Source organism: Falco naumanni, chromosome 8 (assembly GCF_017639655.2).
Source record: "Falco naumanni isolate bFalNau1 chromosome 8, bFalNau1.pat, whole genome shotgun sequence".
In the NCBI taxonomy this organism is placed as follows: domain Eukaryota; kingdom Metazoa; phylum Chordata; class Aves; order Falconiformes; family Falconidae; genus Falco; species Falco naumanni.
This window is the reverse complement of record NC_054061.1, coordinates 58,772,289-58,793,056: the sequence shown is the minus strand read 5'-3', so window position 1 is coordinate 58,793,056 and position 20,768 is coordinate 58,772,289. Positions and strand designations below refer to the sequence as shown.

The 20,768-nt window shown below is 45.1% G+C and overlaps 1 protein-coding gene across 15 annotated transcripts in view; it reads left to right on the top strand.

Moving 5' to 3' along the window:
- HDAC4 (histone deacetylase 4) overlaps window positions 1-20,768 on the top strand; it is a 266,734-nt gene that overhangs the window by 128,319 nt on the left and 117,647 nt on the right. For 13 of the 15 annotated variants that reach the window (XM_040604243.1, XM_040604241.1, XM_040604242.1 and 10 more), the window contains one exon: window positions 14,206-14,450. In XM_040604243.1, the coding sequence (XP_040460177.1) occupies window positions 14,206-14,450 (245 nt within the window). Of the gene's footprint in view, window positions 1-8,789; window positions 8,794-11,087; window positions 11,093-11,780; window positions 11,848-14,205; window positions 14,451-20,768 lie in introns of those variants that run through there. The other 2 variants (XM_040604247.1, XM_040604246.1) reach the window with 2 other exon arrangements.

Here is a 20,768-nt window from a genome sequence, read left to right as displayed (position 1 = left end):
ATCGTTGCTTTATTTTCGATAAGGATACATATAGGATCTCCATCCTTAGATATTTTTAAGTCTCTCACCTTTGGGCTTTTCACAGCATCTTTCTTTTTGTGGAAGAACCAGGCTACAGTCAACCCCTAGGCAGAGAAGTTTGTTGCTTGAACATATCTGAAGCAGAGTTGTAGCCTACCACATAAGTAAGTAGGCATCAGTTTACCACTATTCAGAAACCCTGTAGTTAAGTCCAGGTTTCACAGTCGGAAGTAGGTGCCCAACAGAAACAAGCCATCTACTTTCTGCTCTTCTGATGTGGAGCTGACACGTGAATGCAGCAAGGAGCCCACGAGCAGTGCCTGGCTCCCACACCAGGAGGTCCCTGTTCCCAGTCAAGTTCAGCTGTGGGATCCCAAACTCACTGATGTCTGCCCTGTCCTTCGATCAACCTGACTTACACTAGGTACAACTCTTAAAATTTCATAAATTAGAGTATTTAATTGACTGAGACTGTGCCAGTCTGTATCGTTGGTTTTACCAATTTACTTTTGAAGTTCTTTAGCTGTGCGCTGTGATTTGAGTGTTATTTTTGCTGGCAAACGCACTCCGCTATTGCCCTGTGGTCAGTCTGGGTGCTGCGCAGGAGCTCGCACCAGAATCCAGATCCCTGAGGAGCGAGATATTTTACTCTCCAGGTAGTAACAGTCAGTAAAGGAGATGCTTTAGTATTCAAGGTTTGTTTTAAGGAAACAACTTACCAGGTGAACCTGATGAGCGAACCCTCCTGACCTTTCTTATATTCCACAGAAGAAAAACAACTCTTTGTGGAAGTGTTTTGACAGAGTCCAAGTTTAGCTACGATGATGTTTGTAATTAATTATTTCAAAACCATGGTAAAAACACCATTTTTGTATGAGCTACAATTAAATGGAGCTTGCTAAAGGACTGACTTGCATTTTTAAGCAACATAAATCAGAATTTCTTTATTTGTTGGAGCAGTGAGGGAAGACTTGTTCACCTCTTGCTTTGGTTGTAGTAGATGTAGTGTAGATGTAATGTAACCCAAATTTTATACAGCTGTGAACGATCTGTCTCCAGCTAGGATGCTGCTCAGTTAGGTAGCTTCCAACAGCAGAGTCAACATAAAGATGACTTTCTAACTTCTGTACCCAGCTGATGCCAGTCTTTTACTTTATGCATGCTACTGAAGCTTTTGAGAGTGATAGATACCACAGAGAAGGCGATGAAAGTACGATGGAAGCATGAGGGAAGTGGGAACTTGTGTGGGTGTTTGTCCTCGTTCATCCACCCTTGTTTGAAGAAGGGTGAGGGTGTGCTGTTCCTGTGCTGGTGCATCCGAGTGAGGGAACATGGGCTGTCCTCCTTGTCCATCTTCTCTACCAAGCTCTAGAGGGGCACGGGAGTGTCATGGTCATTGCTCTTCAGTTGGGGTAGGGCATCTAATATATAATAAGGATGCAGGAGGGGAAAAAGTGGTTGTTTGCGGTTGTTTTAGGCAAAATTTTCTTGTGAGCCTTAGAAAGCATCCATTGTACGTTTAATTTTTCCTTATTTGTACACGTGAGTGTTTGGCAGCGGTGCTCCTTACTCCAGCTGAAGGACAATCTTTGGGGAGGGGGGAGATAGCCATCTTGTGCTCCACCATTTGGTTGATGTTGGGAAAGGTGGGAGAGGGCTGTTTTAAATGCTTGACCTATGATTTATATAAGCAACGTTTAGCGACGTTCAAGTGTGGTCCTCAGTGGCAGGGACCTTTTAATTGGGACTGGTTGTGTAAAGAGTTGCATGCATTGGCTGGGCAGGCAGTGGTGGCAGTCCTTTCACGGCCTTCTGAAATGCTGCGTAACAGGTCGTTTGTGAAGCTGCTTGACAGACACAGCGGGTGAGCAACCAACTTACATCCTTTAATCAAAAAAAAAATTAGAATTTTAATTTTAGAAGCTTGTAGCAGCAAAATACAGTTGTCCTTTTAAAAAAACGTATTCATTCAGAGAGATGTTTCTTGCTACCCTGTTTTTTACTTAAGAAGGCAAGTTTAGAGTGGGTTTAAAAAAATTGTATGCCTTGTAAAAATATATAAACCTACTATAATTAAACCTGGATCTTAATCATTGTATTGTTGTGGTTCTGTTATATTAAAACTCACATGTTAAAACTCATCTGTAGGTCACTCTGGCTCTCCACGTGTGTAAGAAGCGATGCCTGTCCAATACTGATAAAAGAAAATGATATTCCGGTCTTAAAAGGCTGGGGATATTTTCAGCAGACTGAGTGCTGAGTTTTTGTTCCATATTTAAAAGGCCATGCTGATGTCAGTGGTTTGTGCATAAAAGCCAAGAAAAAGCTTGCTTTGAGTGAGAGTCTCCCCTGGTGTTGGGAAACCTTGTTGTGCATGGAGTACTGCTTGGCTGGGGGATGCAGGGAAAATCCATCGTCCTTTAGGATTTTGGTAATAGCAACAGAAAGACTTATTCTTTCTGTTAGCCCACGTTAACAGTAATGGGCTTCCTTAACAAAACGGTTTTCTAACTATTCTTAGTCCTTTATCAGCCTGCTATATTTAAAAATATAGTCACTTTACCTAATGCATCTTGAAAAGTAAGGAAAGGAAAGGAAAAGGTGGGGTTTTTATTATAATCTTAACTCTTGAGTGTTTCGTAGTGTTTGCATTAGGGAACTGAAAGGCAACACCTGTGTGTTTTGCAGAAATGAGAAGGTGCTTTGGTGTGATTTCTCTGTGCTGTTGTGGAATGTGAATGCTTTGAGGTTGTCTGAATTTCTCTAGAAGACTACGTGTGTTTAACATTATCTTAAAATAGTGATGGTTTGGGGTTTTCTTCCCCCCTATACATCTTAATAATTTTGAATGGGTAACAAGTAACATCCTGGGTCCTAATGCAGCCGAGGTACCTGAGTATATAGATTATTTGAAAGCAAAAGCCCTGAGAGAGGGGCTACAGAAAGCTGTGGGCTACTTGCCTGTTTGAACACATGCTTCTCCTCTTGGACCAGGGTCTGGGTTTCTAACAAACTGCTGAAAACACTGCAGCCATTGAGAAATCCATGAGATTTTTTGAGAACCGCTGAACGCTTTCTTTTTACAGTTTACTATTTAGGTGCTGGGTTTGCTGCTCTGACTTTTTTTTTTTTCCTTTTTTCTTTTTCACGGTGGAGGAAATTGCATTGCACATTTTTGGGCTTATCATACAGTTGGGGGTCCATTGACTGGTGACAGAAATGAGTTTACTAGCCTGTTCTTAATAACCATTTATTTGTTGTTTGAAATGAGCAGTATATGTCTTTTTAGTAAAATTACGGCATATACTGTGAAACAGGTAATTCCTAAGAATTTTGTTTTGCCTTCTCTTTTGATCTTGGGGAGTTAACATAGCATGGCTTAATTTCGAAATAAATTGGGAAGTTAGATCTTGAGCTGTTTGTTAGAGCTCCCGTTCTGGTGGCGTCACCAGCTGCTGATCCCAGTGGCTGCTGCGCCGCCTCTGCTCCGCCGCGCAGCTTTCCTTGGTGGTGCCCAGACCTGCCTTCAGCAACGTTTGTGCTGCTGCTTTTTCTCCTTTGTAACGATAACGATTCCCTTCCCTCCGTAACGATTTCCCTTCCCTCACCTCGCAAGCTGGTAGGACGCGGCAGGCGCGGGAGAGCAGGGGCTGGCCGTGGGTTCTCTGTGTGGTTTTGGCAGAGGACCAGCCTTCCCTCTCAGCAGCAGATAGGTGACTTTGATCTCCCAGCTCCTCTCGATGTCTTTAGGAAGCTGACAGCATTTCCTCATAGCCATAACTCCTTTTATCACACAACTCTTTCAAACGGCCTGGCTGTTCACCAGCTGGCACCATCTCTACTTGCAAGCGAACCTTCACTTCAGTTCTCATCACATCATCTTGCCCACTCTGCCCCGGGATCCCCTCTGTCTACGTGAATGGCACCACTGTGCTCTGACAGGAGTTATAATGGGAAAACAATTCTTCCTTGATCCACCCAAGCGAGGAGATGCGATGTCTGCTCTCGTCCTGAAAGTTCACGGTTTTAACTCTTGGCTCTCCTGCTCTGTCACTAGTTTGTCTGCTCGCTTTTGTATTCTTGCAGATGTAGGGGCCACCACTTTGCAGGCTCCAGAGGGAACCCTGCAAGAACGTCCAGGTATTTGTATAACCCCACATTTGCTGTGTATCCCTCAAACTCACCCATGCCTATCTAGCTGTGTAGACTTTTTACTTTGTTTTCCTCCTGGGGAGTTTTTTATGTGCAATCTCAGGACAGGATGAGACTTGCAGGCTCCTGCTCCATCTCCTCCACATTTAATTCTCTTCTCTAAAGTATCACTTTCCCTTGAAGGAAGTTCATAGGGAGATTAGAGAGAGAAGCATATGAGAAACCCATGTAGATTTCTCCCTTCAGAAGTATATCAGAACTTCCTTCAACCTGCCTTTTTGTCTTGGGTATCTGGTAAGGTGAGGAGTTTTTTGTGGCCACAGTGAGACAGATGGATCAAAAAGGTTCAATTGCCAGATAATGCTTGAAACAAGGAGGCAGGTGAAATTATATTCCCTGGGATGCCTTTTAAGAAGGGATATATACTTTTTGTTTTGTTTTCTGGTGTTTATTTATTTAGATGCTTTTTCCTCTGGAAACTCATAGGGGTTTTGGTTGTCTACCTCCCAGCATGCAAGGACACCATGCAAGGAAAGGCTTACCACAATTGTATGAAGTTTAAAGTAAGTAGTAGTCCAAGCTGACTCTGTTGATGCCATGATCTTTAATTTCACTAAAAGCACTGGCATCATCCAAGATGCTCATTTGTTAAAAATGTTGTTGATTAAAACAAGACAATGGAGTAGGATAATGATTGAAAACGAGGTGGTGGAACATGAATGTCTCCCTTTGGAGCTTCTCTATCCTGCACAGGCTCATCTGTTGGATACGTCTGTACAATCAAGGTTTTCTTCCTGGCTTTCTCATATGTGCTGTGCCATGAACGATTCACATTCTCATGAAGGACTTGTGTGTTTGGCGCTGCCCTGTGTTATTTGTGAAGTGTCTGGCTTTGCTGCTGCAGCAGGAATCCTGCTGAAGGTGCTCAGGAGATCAGGGTGCTGCTGTGGCCCCCAGTCAAGAGTGCTGAAGTCATTTGCCGTGCTTTAGATGGGACCGTCAGAAAAGCAGCTGGCTTGTAAGATCCACGTGTTTAGCCAAGGAAGTTTACGTTTTTCCAAACTCTGATACACTGCTCTGAGGCTGTGAACAGGAATACACTACAAAATACTGTTTTCTGTCTGATGTTGATACAGTTTTGTGTTTTTTCCTTTTCTTCAAGAAAAGAGACATTTTTAAATGTTTTAAATCTAAGATGGAAAAAGCAGAATAACTGACTTGCTCTTCAAGTTTTGGTTTCTTATAATGAATAAAATTTGTATGTAGGTTTCCAATAAATGCTAATGAGATCTTTTCAGGGAAAGTATTAGGATCAAAAAAATCTGGTTATAGAAATCCAGAATCACTGCGCCCTTATCATGTCTTCAGGTCTCAGTAGTAATCAGCAAAAAGTTTCTTTGCAATGAATGAGTGAGTGACATTTAAAGCTCCATCTGTTGCCTACGGTGCAGTGCCTCACAGTGTGTTTCAATGGGTGATGCGATGATTAATTTTGGTTCCCATTCATGCCGCATGAAATATTCTCATAGCGGGGAATGACTCCAGCCCTTGCTGAACTGCAGCATGTGTGGTGCTTGTAGGAAACCTCAGCTGCTGTTTACTCTTAGCTTGTGTGCCGAGAAAGGATCCAGGCTGCGTTTGCATTCACCCACGCAGCTCTGTAGCAAGCTATGAAAAATACCGGCGACTGCGGTGTACTGACCTGCCTGCTTGTGAGGGACGGCTCCATCGCCAGCGCTGCTGCAGCTTGCTTTTCTTCACAGGCTTGTGAACAGAGGACTGGCTTGTCCCTGTAAGTGAGGACTACCTTCTGATCTCCGAGTGAAATACTACGGGTCTGACTTCTGCACCTCGCTGTCCTTCAGGCTAGCTGCACTGTGATGCTTAAACTTGTTGCGTAATTCTAGCCCAAAATAAACACCCTTGGGATCCTGGTCCTTGCCTTTGGGAGAGTAGAGGTAAGAGTTAAGTAAAGAGGAGATAATGAAGTCCTCCCTGCTGCCCTGCAGCACGCCGCTTTTCCGGCTCTGCACACCATCTTTTCTTTTGCCCTGGTATGGTACAGATTCGCGGGGGAGCGTGGCAGGACCATGTCTTCATCCTGTCCCCATACGATGCTCGTGATGTGCTGCAGAGGATGTTGGTGTCCTGGGTGCTGCCCTACCAAGACCTCCTGCTCCCGCTGCCTGTGCGGGATCCTGGGCAAGTTTTGGGGCTCCTCTAGCACAGCCTGGTGAAATCTTTTCTAGAGAATAAGCTGAATATACAGGGTAACATGGGTTGTTTTTCCCTTTGCCTATTAATTTCTGCTTATATTTAGGGCATGTAGCATGCTGTAGATTAAAACCGACTAAATGTCAGGCGTGCTGAGGCTGCTGTGCCATGTCTTCGCCCGCTTTGTTCCGCTTTACACACAAAATATGCTTCTTTTATCCTGGCACTGCAGTCAGATACTGCAGTAGCTTGTTTCTATTAATAGCTCTGATCTCACCATCGCTGAGTGTTTTGGTGAGTTTTGACATTTTCGGAAGTGGAAGCCCTGCTGGAAAAAGAGTGCCTTGGCTGCCCAGCCACGGTGCCGGCTGGCAGAGGGGATGCCAGCACCCCTGCCCGCTGCTGCCAGCGCTGCACAGGCAGAGCAGGCAGATCACGGTGGGGATGACGATGACTTGATTCATAATAATCTAGCAACTAGCTCAAATTAACGCAAGTCTTTCTTTCAGAATAAATCACCACAAACGCTCCCTCAGCCGTGCATGGAGCGAGCAGTTGCATCTTACCTCCTTTCGAGGTTGATTTCAAGCAAAATGAAGGCGGTGGGTTTTAGAAACGGCGTTTCGAGGCTTTGAAGCCTGCCTGCACTGTGCTCCTGACATGCCGAAGTCATTGCTGCTGGCAACGACCTGGCATTTGAAAAAAAAAATAAAAAAATTAAAGCTGTTGCCAGACAGCAAGGGCAGCCCCCAGGAAATAAAGTTTGTGGAATGAACACATGATTTTTGCTTCTGCCCAGGGATGAAAGGAGCTGCAAATCATGCTTAGAGGGGGAGATCTGTGCACACATTTGCTCGGTGTCCTGCAGTTTGTGCTGTGCTGGGATGGCACTGGTTCAGTGGGGCAGGATGGGGCTGTCTCCAGCGGCAGCAGCCGAGAGCTTGGGGTTGCTGAGCACAGGCTCTTGCTTTCAGATTTATTTTTTTGTGTGTACTCAAAGGCTGATGTGCCGCTATTGGCAGAATCTGTCTGGAGGGCAACGCTTGCACACCAGTAATTAGAAAGCGAACTCATTAGTTAGAAATAAAGCCCAAGCGCGGAGAGGGGGGAGAAGCTGAGTCAATGGTTTCTGGAAAGCGCTGGCCAGGGACGTTCAGCCACAGCCATCCAGAGGAGCATCCCTTCCCTGGTGTGTGGCGATTTGGAAAGGCACCAGGGACTATGGAGTTACTGTAGGAGCTGAAATGCTCTTTTATCGGGGTTTTGTGCACTCTGCCTCCTAAGCTTGCTCTGTCACAGACACCTGGTGGTATGTCAATACTTTATATACTATTGGGGCTGCCGGGAGGGTCCTGCTTTTCTTCCTCCAGCTTTGACCAGACACTCATCCCCAGGTTTTGCAGCAGATTTGAGGAGGGTGATGCGATTTCTCCCTTCAAGCCAAAGGGAATTGCCGAGTAAAGAGGAGCAGGGCGGCTGGGAAGGAGCTGTGCAAATTCAGTGGGACTCACTCTGTGCCGGAGAGAGGGAGGTGTCAGGGAAAATGTTTCATGCACTTTCCATTTGAAGGTGATTTATTTAAAATGTGAGAGGCGGTTTTCTGGGCTGCCTAAATTTAAACAAAAAACAAAGCAGAAAAAGGAAAAAAAAGAGTCTTTCTGGAAAAAAGCATTTGATTTTTAAAAGAAGCTAGTTTGAGAAATATTTCTAAAGTTCACCTTAAGTAAAGGTTACGCTGAAACAAGATTTGAATTTAAATCTTTGCTTCAAATATCCCATGTCTGTCTGGTACTGAAGTTTTGTTTTAACATCATTTTAGTGTGTTTTCAGGACTCAGTCCTTCTACATTTTCTTCCTTTAAGGACTTGCATGAAAATGCTATATCAGAGAAGGGGAAGAAAATCACTGTTCGTTTTATTTAACTATGTATGCAGATATTTAAGTAGTGTCACTTTCCCTTAATCCCTTCCAAAATGCTCAGTACTTGTGTAGAAGTTGTTTTCCATTTTGGAGCGTGGAAGATACTCAGCATATGACTTCTCTGATAATGTGTTTATCTGCAGCCTTTATGTGAAACGATTTTAATGTCAAACATCTTTTGGAGGAAATGCACCCTCGATTTCAGGTTTACAGCAAGTATGTTTAACAACTTAAATGTGTTTAAGATAACTTCCATTCAGCAGTGTTATGGGCAGGCTGCGAGATGCTGAATTTACAATCTCAACCACAAGGCCGCTCTGTGCCGGCAATCAATGGGGACTAGAATGATTTTAGGTCTTAATTAACATACAACATACAGGCAGTCTTTGATGCGTAGCCATGTTTCATTTATTTTGGGAGGGAAAAACCAGCAGAGTGTTTCTAACTTGGTATAAAACTAAAAAAACCTAATCTGTACATGCCTAGGTAAAAAAAAAAAATATATATATATATCCTCCTGTTTTCTCCTTCTGTTCCTACAGGGAGGGAAAAAGCAGGGAGAACATGAGATAGTTTATTATTCATAATCGCGATCTTGTCTTCTAATTCATGAGTTTGGCATTTCTCATTAGAAGTCTGAATATAGTCTTTGTGTTTTGCTAACGTCATGAATCTGATTGTATTAATATGTTCTCAAGGCAGAACCTATAAAAGCAATTTTCTAGTCTACCATAAAATATTCATAAGAATACAGGCTTTTTTGTTTTGATGATGTGTTCATTAAGCAGAGAAGGTTTTATTGTTTTCGGGAGGGCTCTGTAGGTCAGAAGCACATGCCGCTTCTGTGGGCAACTCATGGCATTTCAAATAGGGGTTTTTTTTGAGACTGAAATAGTAAGAGCCAGGGATGACGCAGCCTCCGCCGAGACTGAATGGGAATTGTGGTCGTGATCTCTGCAGCTGGCGCCCTGTGCCCGCACATTGGGTGTTTCAGGGGCATGAGTCCCGTTGGATGGGAAATGGGAGGTTCGTCAAGTTTTCTCAGGACCGTTACCCACCACGGTGCAAGTTAAGGCTCTTACGAGGAGTCATTTATCACAAGCAGTAGTGATCACAGGTAGTGGTGTGTTCCTTCTGGCTGAAGTTGGATTTATTTTAACATGTCGTAAAGCTTTTACTTTCTGCTTTTAGAAAACACGGTGTTTGGATCATAAAAGGTGCATGTAGGAAAACACAGGCAGATTTCAAGGAAAATTGCATTTAGCCTAAATAGCATTGACAAATTCAGTGAGCGATATTGAAGATAAGCAGATTTACATGGAGACCGGGTGAGCGGGAGAGAGTGACTGCTGCCTCTGTATCAGTAACGCTGACCTTTAGTCCACATGTATAAAAGATGGGAGATGTTATTGCCAGGTGCTCAGAAATCTTTGGCTGGACATAAAAATAGTCAATGCATTTAAAAGGCTTGTGATTCACAGAGCCCGCTGCGCTGTTTAGTTTACTGACTCATTGGATTTGATCCTCTAGGATTAACTGTTTCAAGCTTTCCTGGAGCCTTGGGGACTATAAAGTTGCATTAAATCATACTCAAGACTATCTTCGGGGAGTTTTGGAGCTCTGGGGGATTTGCCTATAAATTTGGGAAGAGGAGGAGTAATAGATTTCCAGCAACTCAGTGCTCGTGTCCGTGTCCAGCACTTGCCCGGGTAACATTTCCACATGGATTCCGTGCATTGCCGGTGGTCAGGTGTGTCTGCGTCCTTAGGTTGAAGTGAACACTAGGGGTTTGATTTGGTGGGGTAGGACCGAGCAGAGTTGTGCAGATATGTTCCTGCTTCTTTTAAAGGTGGAACTAATTAGTGCTGGAAAGCTGCTGCCCCTGGTGAAATCTTGTGGCAGTCCTCGGAGTTCCCCTAGATTTGCCACCCAATAAAATTGCTGCTATTCCACGAATAGTTACTGTGCATATTTCGTAACATACGGTGATTATATTAGTAATGCTCAGGTTATAATATCCATTTGCAGAAGGTTAAAATGGAATTTTGATAGCCATGTTGCATCATATTCTTGAAGGTGGATTGCTTTTTGTGGGCTTTTTTTGTTTGTTTTGTACAAATACCTGTTAGTACACATTAGGACTTTCTTTTGTTCTCCCTCTCTCCCCTCATTTTCCATATACATCCAGCACAGTAAGGGGATTTTTGCTGACATGGAAACTCTACTCTCTTACTTTTCCAGGACATGTCCCATTTCCCACAGTCTTTGGGACACCTGATGGGTTTGGACTGCCTCCTTTGCCCCATATATCGTGCTGCTAGGGCCGGTACCTTATAGATATAGGGCCGTTATGGGATTGCCTGAGCGTGAGCAGTACTGGAGGAATCCAAAATGGTCTGTCACTCTGAAATCATGGCAAACCTGGATCTAATTTAAAGCGTTGCATCTAAGTTGAGAAGGTTCCGAAGCAATAGTCCGTGAAATGAGAGAGCCTCCACAGGGCTGGTTTCGAGATGTCAGCTCCCACTCGCGTGCGGGGAAAACAGATGAAGAGTTTTTTCTGTTTGAGTGGCTGCAGCAGTTGCCATAGGGATGCTCTGTGGGCAGGAATGGGAAGGGGCTGACCACGGTACCAACCACGTAGGAAAGCACCGTCCGTTACCAAGGAAGGTTTAGGAACGTGTTGCTTGGAGTGTTGAATGCTTATCTATAGGCAAGAGCGTGGTGTTTTCCCTGAAATCTCTGGCTGTGGCTTGGCGATCTGTGGCAAGACATCCCAGCTCTGGTCCTGCGGAGGAGAGAAGGGAGTGGAGAAAAGGCCACAGGAAGGAAAACAATAGGGAAGTGGAGGGAAGAGCTTGTGGGTTGAAAAATAGCAACACTTCCAGTAATGTGACCTTTTGCAGAAAATGTTTCCATTTAAAAAAAAAAAAAAAAAAAAAAAGTCTCCTCCTCCCCGGCACAAGCTGAGTGTAGGGAGGGGGAAGCACGCTGCACTTCCACACGTATTGTGCTCCTGCAACCCTGCTGCCTGCTTTGGGGGGCCATATGTGATGGAGCCAGTGATGGGGAGCAGGAGGTGGCCCCTGCACCGTGTGGGTGCAGGCAGGACTTGCCCGCAGGGTGTTTGGGCGGGAGGGACAGTGTGGCAGGGCACCAGGTGTCTGCTGAGGTCCTGGGTGGGTGGGTGGGTGGCATTGCTTTCCCAGCCTCACAGTGCCTGGGCACCGGGGCTTTCCAGAGGAACAACCAACTGTGGGGCACACGAAACCATGGTCTCTCTTCTCCAGAAAGGTTAAGAAACTCAACTCAGATCTCTCAGCTCAGAGACAGTTACTCTCTGTAACGCCCTCTCCCCTCTTTTTTGCATCTTTATTTTCAAATAAAAGCAATGATTATTTTTTTTACCGTGCTTTCGATTTCCTACACTAAGCTGTATTTCTTTACTAAACAATATTTCTCTGCTTTTGAAGAAGTGATGATGTTCTCCCTGAAATTGGTCTTGTGGAGACTGAGCAAAATTTCTACATTCATCTCTTGGTATGTGATAGTTTATTTTTTCTTCTTTCCACCCCCCCACCCCATTTGTTTTCCCTCTTGAGCTCCAGCAGCTTTGGCCTGGCTGTGCTTTTTAAAACCCCACCACTTTGGCCAACATCCCCCTTTCCAAGGAGCCACTGTCTAGAATGGAGTTGCCTTTCCAGCGGTCCCTGTCCCTGCACTGTGTCTTTGCCCTTGGCAGCCGGGCAAAACACCCCAGATTTTTCTGAATTACTCCTCTATACATTTTAATTTTATTTTTCTGTGCTTTATGTAGCTTCAGATTTTACCAGCATCAGCTTTTTATGCATTTCTCAGTTACTGGCAAAGAAATAAATGGATAGCATTTGGGGAGAACCCTATTAAAACTGTTTCTCTGAGGCTGATGATACTAATGTCCTGACAGAGGTTAGGCATGGGCATTTGCTGGGTATCGTGCTCAGAGCAATGGCACAGAAGGGAGACAGTGAAGTGGCTTGTGTGAGCAGGGCTGCGTGCCGCGCTCAGTGCAGGGTCCTCATTTATTTCTAACAATTACAGTTGATTCCAGGTGACCTCTGAGGACACACTGCTTGGAAGGACTCTGCACTCCTCTCTCACATCCTTGAGGAGGTGGCTGAAATCAGACCTAGGGTTTAATGATCAGGCTTGAAGTGAAATATGAGTTTAATTTTGTATAAAATGGAAGTTCCTTTTCAAGTACTGTTTTCATGGGCAACATATAGGTACTAAAAGCTGGCAGTGCATCTTAGTAAAACTTTTCCTTAAGCCTTTTACAGTTCCTAAATGTTTTCCATGCTTTTTCCTTTTGAACTGGGAGTTTATTTCACCAGCTACTTAATTTGTAGGCAGGGAGAAATCAGCTTTTGTGTAGTAATACTGCCTTTACCTTTGCTTTGGAAGGATGTCTGTTCTGCTGGGGCTGGCCTCATGGTACCTATGGTTTTGTATAGCACAGCATCTCTACCCCCGTGAGATCTCATAGCCTTCCCCCGGCGTGTGCAGGAGTGCTGCAGGCTCCTGGGCAAAGCCCGGGTAACTCTTTCCAGTGGAGTAGATGTCATAGCAGATGTGATCCAGCTTCGGTGACGCTACTGATGCTCCCTCCAACCTTGCACAAACACATCTTAAATATTAAAAAATAAAACGCTAGATAAAATAAAAACCTCAGTCAACCAAGGAAAAAACCCACAATCTTTATTTTCCAGTTTTTTTGAATGTCAATGTTTTTGAAGGATTAGCCTTTTTCATTCTACAGATGATGATCATTCAAAAGTACCGGAAGAGTTACTTGAGTGATTGCCTTGTAGAGAGACACATTGAATGTGGCAAATGTATGGAGTACGTGTGAAACGCAGAACTGTCATTCAGGTGGAATTTAGAATTTTTTAGTCATTCATGAGATGGCAGAAATTCTTTTTTTTTCGTGGAAACAAGCTGAGTTCAGTTATTGCAGAAGTATTTTTTGTAGTTGTCTGCTGCTGCCCTGTTTTACGACAAGCCTCTTGTCTTCAGGGATATGCTTTTTCTGTAGGCAAAGAACTGATCTTTACCATACAGATAATCAAGGCGATAGTTTTTCCTTTTTTCTTCTTGTAGCGTACATGTCTTGGTACACGTACTGTTGTCTGCCTTAGTTTTGGTTGTGCTCCAGGTTTGTCCCACTTGGTGTTTGAGTGACAGGCAAGTCTTTGCATAGTCACCATTTGGGCACCTGCTTCCTATCACTGCCTGCTCTGCTCTGCATCTGCTGCCTGTGAGACCCATTGGCACCTTTCTGGTGGCTGCAGTGCGTAAGTCTAGTCTGTCACCAAAGCACTTAACAATTTTTCCTAGATGCTTCATTACCCGTTAGCTTTTGGCTAAGCTTCTTTCCAGAACTGGTTATAAAGGGTACTGCACATAGTGTTTTTCTGCATAAATTTCTTAAATTTGAGACCCTTGTGTTCCTGACCACAGGAGTCAGTTGATCCATTGTAAGTCAAGACTGATCCTTTCTGTGAAGTCTTAGATTAATCTTTATCCTTCTTATTTCAAGTGATGCTAGAAGTGTGGAACAGAGGTGTACATTTTGAACACATATACATAGAATGGTATGAATCATATCAAGGAGGGTGATGTTGAAGTCCTTTGCTTTTAGAAAGCACACATTTATAGGAGATGGTGGCCGGAGGAAAACTTCTTGAACTCTGAACTCCTGTCATGCTTTTTTATCATTTAAAAAAATGGTGCAAGTTTAATGGTGGTGTTCTTGATTCAGTCCATGGTTCCTCAAGGTCTTTGCTGGGCACAGTATGAGACTTAGATCCCTGTGTGAAGGGGAAATACACTTATCGCTCCTCTTGTGTTTTCACATAGTTGATGTGACCACAGCACTGCCCTTGCAAGTTGCACCGACTTCAGTCCCAATGGATCTGCGCTTGGACCACCAGTTTTCCATGCCTGTGACGGAGCCGACACTGCGGGAACAGCAACTGCAGCAGGAGCTCCTGGCACTGAAGCAAAAACAGCAGATCCAGAGACAGATCCTCATCGCTGAGTTCCAGCGGCAGCACGAGCAGCTCTCCCGGCAGCACGAGGCCCAGCTGCACGAGCACATCAAAGTAAGTGATGGGCAGCCCTGTGCTGGGTGGCGTGTGAAAGCATCTCCTCACCAGGAGGAGATGCACAGACTAATTTATTTTGGGGCTAGAGATACTGTGGTGGACTTGGTAACTCCTGTTTAGAGAATGGTCTTTTGTAAAGGGATGCGAGCACCCAGATGTAAAAGGGGGATAGAGTGGAGGAGAGGAAGCAAGGTAAACTGCTGTCATGTTAAATGTTATCCACCCGTCTGCATATATTCAGAAGTCCTGTGCCTCACTGCCAACAGGTGGCTTGATTTCCCTGGATTTGGGAAATTTCAGTAGAATTTAACCCAATGGGAGGGCTTTTAGGTCACGTGTTACTAATATCGCATCTTTGGGAGTAGAATATAAACTTGCTGGGCATATGCCATTGATGCAAGGTGCAGACCAAATGTTTAGACCTTAGTGTCTCCGCAGGCATCGCGGGTGTGGGTATGTCTGCACACCATGAGATTTTTTCAGAGTTGCACAGTGCAAGTTAGGCACCGGCCGGGTGCTGTGCACGGCTCCGTCGCACGGGATGGAGAGTAAACTTAACGCGCAGGATAAGTAGGAAGTACAGTTTAGAAGATGGCTGTTGCATAGTGAAAATGTTAGACATTATATAAATATTTCACAGTGATAGACTATTGCTATGGTAACATAAGCTTTCAGAATTGCTAATATGCTCTCTTTTCAAAGGGGGATTAGCGCTGCACATGGTAAATAGCGTTAATGTAATATTAAAAAGCAACCTCAATTCAACCTTATATAACTTTCATTTTAATACAAAATACATGTCAGAGTGGGGAAGACAGGATTAAAAGTTAATGGTGTATTATTTACAGACTTTTCAAACACAGATATGAGCCTCGGTTTGTAAGAACAGTTACTGTTTGAAGACTGATTAACAGCAAATGCCTGTGTCCTTAGTGGGCCCTCTGTGTTCTCTTCAGGACAAAGGCGTGGGGAGATGTACGTGTGTAAACACACTTAGATATACACACATATGAGTGTATATCTATTATAAGTGTACATATGCGCCTGTATGCATGTAGTTACGTAAGCATACACACGTTTCTGTATGTACGCGTTCATGCACAAACAGTATAAGAACTGTGATGGCATCTGTGGTTCACGTAGCATGTCCAAGAAGAAAGAATGGGAAGTTTCTGTGACAAATGTTTCCATTATTTCCTTGTAATTACTTGTGCATTTGGGTATTTGTCTATCAAAAATAAGAAAGGGTCATTCAGATTTAATGGACAAGCTCAAAGCACTGATGATAGGAAAATATTTGCTCTCATTTATGTTAAAGCTATGACCGATTCTGGTAAAAGTCTGCATTAGAAGGAAGTGGAGATCTGATTTTGAGAAGCCAGTTAGCACAGTATATCTAAACCATTAGGTAATTAAGTTCTTCCTTGAATGTTTAAGCGTGGCTAGATGAAAAACTTAAAATAGGAATGATACAATCCTGTATGAAAAGAATGACCTGCAAGGTGATCTCCAATAGGAGGAAGTGTGTCATTGTGACCAGAATTGCTTTAAAAATAAAACAGCACATTATTGACATAAACCACATGCTATCTCACAAAGAAAATAAACCTAAAACCATACACCGACATGTAATTATGATGCAGTTTCTTTGTGAAAACATACTTCTTGCATTTTTGTTCATAAGGCAGCCAACATTTAGGTGGCTTTAAGGTTAAACCAATTTTCAGAAACTGGCAACTTTAAGTCCAGTGACTGTAGGTGCAGAGAAGCTATTATTTTATCCAGAGGACTAAAATTTATAATCTCATATTTGGAAATTGAGCTTTGAGCTGTCCAGCCCCTTTATGGCTCATGAAAAAAGCAGGGAGAGATATTAAAGGGAATAAAAAAAAACATTTTTCCTGTGTAAGTGAAGCACTAGAACTGTAAAATTTGGTATGGAAAGTGCTAAATGCAGATGCAGAGCTCTTTTTGGAGAAATTCACGTGTTTTTTAAAAAACAGCTCCTCAGGGTGCCTAGTAAACATCCCATGTGTGCACATACACGCATGCACACCGTGCTGCTCAACACGTGCAAGGGGGGCCTTGCTCTTGCAAGTAAATTGGATCAAGGAAATGCTTTCTGCTGCTTCTCTCATCTTTTGCTGCCATGGGCAGGGAGCACACAGCATGCAAACTTGCCTGTTTTGTGAACGGTCTTAAGCAGATGTGCTACTGCTGGGCATGTCTGGCATGGGGATGCGGTCTGTCATCTTTTCTGTTTACTCAAACACTGAATCTTTAGACTAAATACATGAAGGAAACAGCAAACTCTTGACATCCTCTTTGGGAGCTCAAAATAAGTTAGCTTCATTTGGTGATTGGCTTATGGCGTCACTGATGAGATTAAGAATTTCATTAGTCTTGTCTCCAAAGTGAGGTGTTCAGTATGCAGCAATAGTTAAGGCTGAGCGATGTAGTGTGAGAGTCTTCAGCTGGAACTGGTTTGTAGCCCGGGTTTGCGGTATTGTAATGAAGGTGTCGTCTGTCCATCACTTCTACAAACATTCATTCCCAAGTTTCTTCTTCAGGTGGAGGTGAAGTCTCACTTTGGGTAAGAAAAGGCTTGGGGGAACCTACACCAGCCCAGATTTCTGTGGGTTAAGACTGTATGTAATGATTGATGACCAGAGTGGGCTTGCTGTGGACGGTGTCTGCCCGGGCCTCAGCAAAGCCGTTGGTGCAGTCTCCCACAGCATCTCCTGCAGAAAGCGGCCGGGCCAGGCATGCTCTGCGCTGGGTTAGAGCCGGCGTGGCTGAGCCCGCAGTGCCGTGGGGAATGGAGTCACATCCCGCTGCCACCGGGCACATGCGGCGCTCCCTGGGGCTTGGGGCTGGCCCTGCTTCACGCCTCTATCGACGGTCTGGGCGAGGGGACGGCGGCCCCGCAGCCAGCCTGGGGTGGCACCGTGCGGGGGAGATGGGGCTGCCCGGGGCAGGGGGCTGTGCAGGGGCAGGGGGCAGGCCGGGCCCAGGGCCCGAGGCCACCGTGTGAGGGTCCCCAGGGCTCAGCGCCGGGCCCTGCCCGCGGGTCACACCAGCCCCAGGCAGCGCCGCAGGCCGGGGCACAGCGGCTGGGCAGGGCCGGGGGGAAAGGGCCCGGGGGGGCGGCTGGGGCCGGCTGGGCAGAGCCCCCGGCCTGCCCGGGTGGCCGAGGCGGCCAGCAGCGCCCTGGCCGGTGTCCGGAGCGGCGTGGCCGGCAGGGCCGGGGCAGGGACCGTGCCCTGCGCTGGGCACCGGGGCGGCCGCCCCTCGAGCCCCGGGGCAGCTTCGGGCCCCTCACGGCAGGGGGGACGCGGAGGGGCTGGAGCGTGTCCGGAGCGAGGGGGGGTCGGTCCCTTCTCCCAGGGAACGAGCGGCAGGACAAGGGGAAACGGCCTCGAGTTGCGCCAGGGGAGGTTTAGGTTGGGTGTGAGGGAACATTTCTCCACCGAAAGGGCGGTGAAGCCCTGGGACAGGCTGCCCAGGGGGGCGGTGGGGTCACCATCCCTGGAGGGGTTTAAAAGATGTGCGGCTGTGGTGCTTAGGGACATGGTTCAGTGGTGGGCTTGGCAGTGCTGGGCTATTGGTTGGACTTGATCTCAAAGGTCTTTTCCAACCTACATGTTTCTAGGATTCTGTGATTTATTTGTTCACCTGTTCCTGTACTTGAGCAGCATTTTCTGTGCTTTACCCTTACGCCTGTTTCTAAATCCTAGTGCTTAGAATTCCTAGATAGTAAGCATGTTTTGGATATAGTAGAGCAGCGTGTCCGTACAGTTACACATGCACAGCAAATATTGCATTGGATCCCTCTTTTGTCAAGACATTCAGGTTTAAGTACCTTTGTAGTCTTCCACCTATAGATGTTGAATAGTTTTGTCAACAGGAATATAGCAGCTGGACATCTGTTGTTAAAAGTAAAAAATAGTTTTGATGCATTTAAGCAGCTCTTCTGTATTTTGGGCAGACATATACAGCCAGCATTGCTAAGTTACAGCAAGCAACGCTATGGGGGTTTTAAAGAGCTTAGCTGTTTTACATCTTACGCATTTAGCTAGTACAGGAGGAGTCATGTTTTATGTTTGTTTTCTTTCTTCTATTACTGTGGTGTCATTGTGAGCAGAGGAACTGTTCTGATTCGCTGTGAACTAAGTAGAGGGGAACATCTCTCCCACCCCCAAGCAAAGCACTAGTGTAAGAAACATCGTAAGGTCGTCTTAAGTAAATGAAATTTGGCTTGAAAAATGCTGAAATGTCTGTCTTTGTTTTTCTTTTCAAGTAGATAACTTTTTCCTGTTGAAATCTGAAGTTTTGGCATTTTCCAGAACTGATTTTTATTCCAGCAGCCTGGTTTTAATCCTCTGACCTAGTGCAAGAGGAGAAGATGATGGGATGGCTGCAGTCCTGCCTGCATGTGTGATCCGTTCCCTTGTGTCCCCCCGAGCAGTCCTTGCTTTTATAGACATCGTGTTTTGGAAGATATGGCTTCCACATAAAGGTGACAAATTCCAGAAGACTCTGCAATTTGGAGAGCTAGGCTACAAGTGAAATAATATGGAAAAAAAGATGATGGACACAGAGCTCGGCACATGGAGGGAGCGGGATCGTTGCATACAGACGAGAAAACCCTGACATGTTTAGGGAAAGTAAGCCGAGCCTTATGAAGACTTCACACCATACGGAAATAGGGAAAACTGTCTTTCACAACTCCAGTGCAGCTTTGCAGATTGCTGAGGCTTGACATCCGAAAGTGGTGCGGGAAAAGAAGCCAGAGCTGATGAGCACCAGAGGCTGCTGCGGGCTGGCTGGAGACAAGGGTGACAGCTCCTCTCTCCTGTAGCTGCCTACCTTCAGGGAGACAGATTTTCCGCTCCAGCGTGCCTCGCCAGATGTGTAACAATATTTATAGCCTTCAAATCTGCCTTCCTAAACAAAAACAATGATGGAATAAGGAGCTTGGCGTCTGGGTCATTGCTGGTGATTCGGTGGAAAGCCTTTCCACAGGTCCCAGTGTGAGATTTGCTTGACCTTTGATTGCAAAGGAATCGGCAGTGAATTTTTTCCTTTGTGAGTCACTCATTCCCGGCCAAGATCAGCTGGAAGTTACCAAAAGCTTTTCCATTTGCCTCCTGGTCAAGGGCCGGAGCGAGATGATTGAAGAGGGATAGAATCCGCACTTTGGCAGGACGAGAGGCACCTTGGGAGGTGTGAGCTCAGCAGAGGAGTGAAGGATGTGGTGGGTAGTGCGGTTAATCTCTTCTGTCCCTGTGCTGCCCAAGCTCAGAGCAGGGCTCTTCCCAGTCTGGCTGTTTTATAGCTAAAGCCGGAAACTTATTCAGGATGCTGACGCACGTCAGCATTAGCACATGACAACAGACACCAGAAGAGTCCTGATGGTGATGGGATAGCAACACAGCCAAGCAGCTGAGCCTCACAGCTCCTCATGGACCTGAAATCCTAACCTGGAGACATGCAAACTTGTTAATTCTGTCACACAATGCTATTCCCGGTTTTCCCATCATCTGAGAAAAGGATATTTGTGTGCATCAGTACCAGAGGTGGTGCTAGGCTGTACATGCAATGTATACAGGGTGTTCAGAGAAGTCATGGCTTTCCATCTAATTAGCAACAGCAAAAGGAGCTTTGTAAAGATGTTCACTGAGGAGGGATTCTGAAATTGGTTTGTTTTTTCTTTTAACAGTACAGCGATTTCCTACAGTTAGCAGTATGCTATGCTGCTTAATGGCTTTATGCCAGTAAATAAAAATATGTGGAATGTTTTCAGATATTGGATTTATATATATAGCAATGTTCAGATAAAGCCTGATGAAGTGGTTTTATTAGTTTTTGCTGGGTTTAGATGACTTTTTTTTTTTTTTTTCATCAGCATAGCTTCCAAGCCCTGACTGAGAGGTGGTAACGCGTCTGAGGTGTTAGCCCTGTGTTGGGAGACATGGGGTCAAACTCTCTGGCCACTCCTTATATTTGTTTTGGAGAGTAAAAGTCTTGCAGGGAATCTTCTGGATAGATTTTGTAATGCTGTAAAGCAAATGTAATTTTTTTTTCCCCAAAGATGACTACATTTAATAACTGTCGTGTTGATGCTAAAGTGAGAAACTGTTGTTTGCTTTCATTTGGAGCCACCTGCCCTTGGAATGACAGGTTTGCTTGTAGGATAGCTCATTGGGCACAAATCACATTGTCTTTTAGTGTGGCTGCTTTCAGTGTAGCTCTGACAGTGCCTAGAGCCTCTTTTTGGTGGCCTCTCCATGACAGTTCCTACTTTACAGGAAA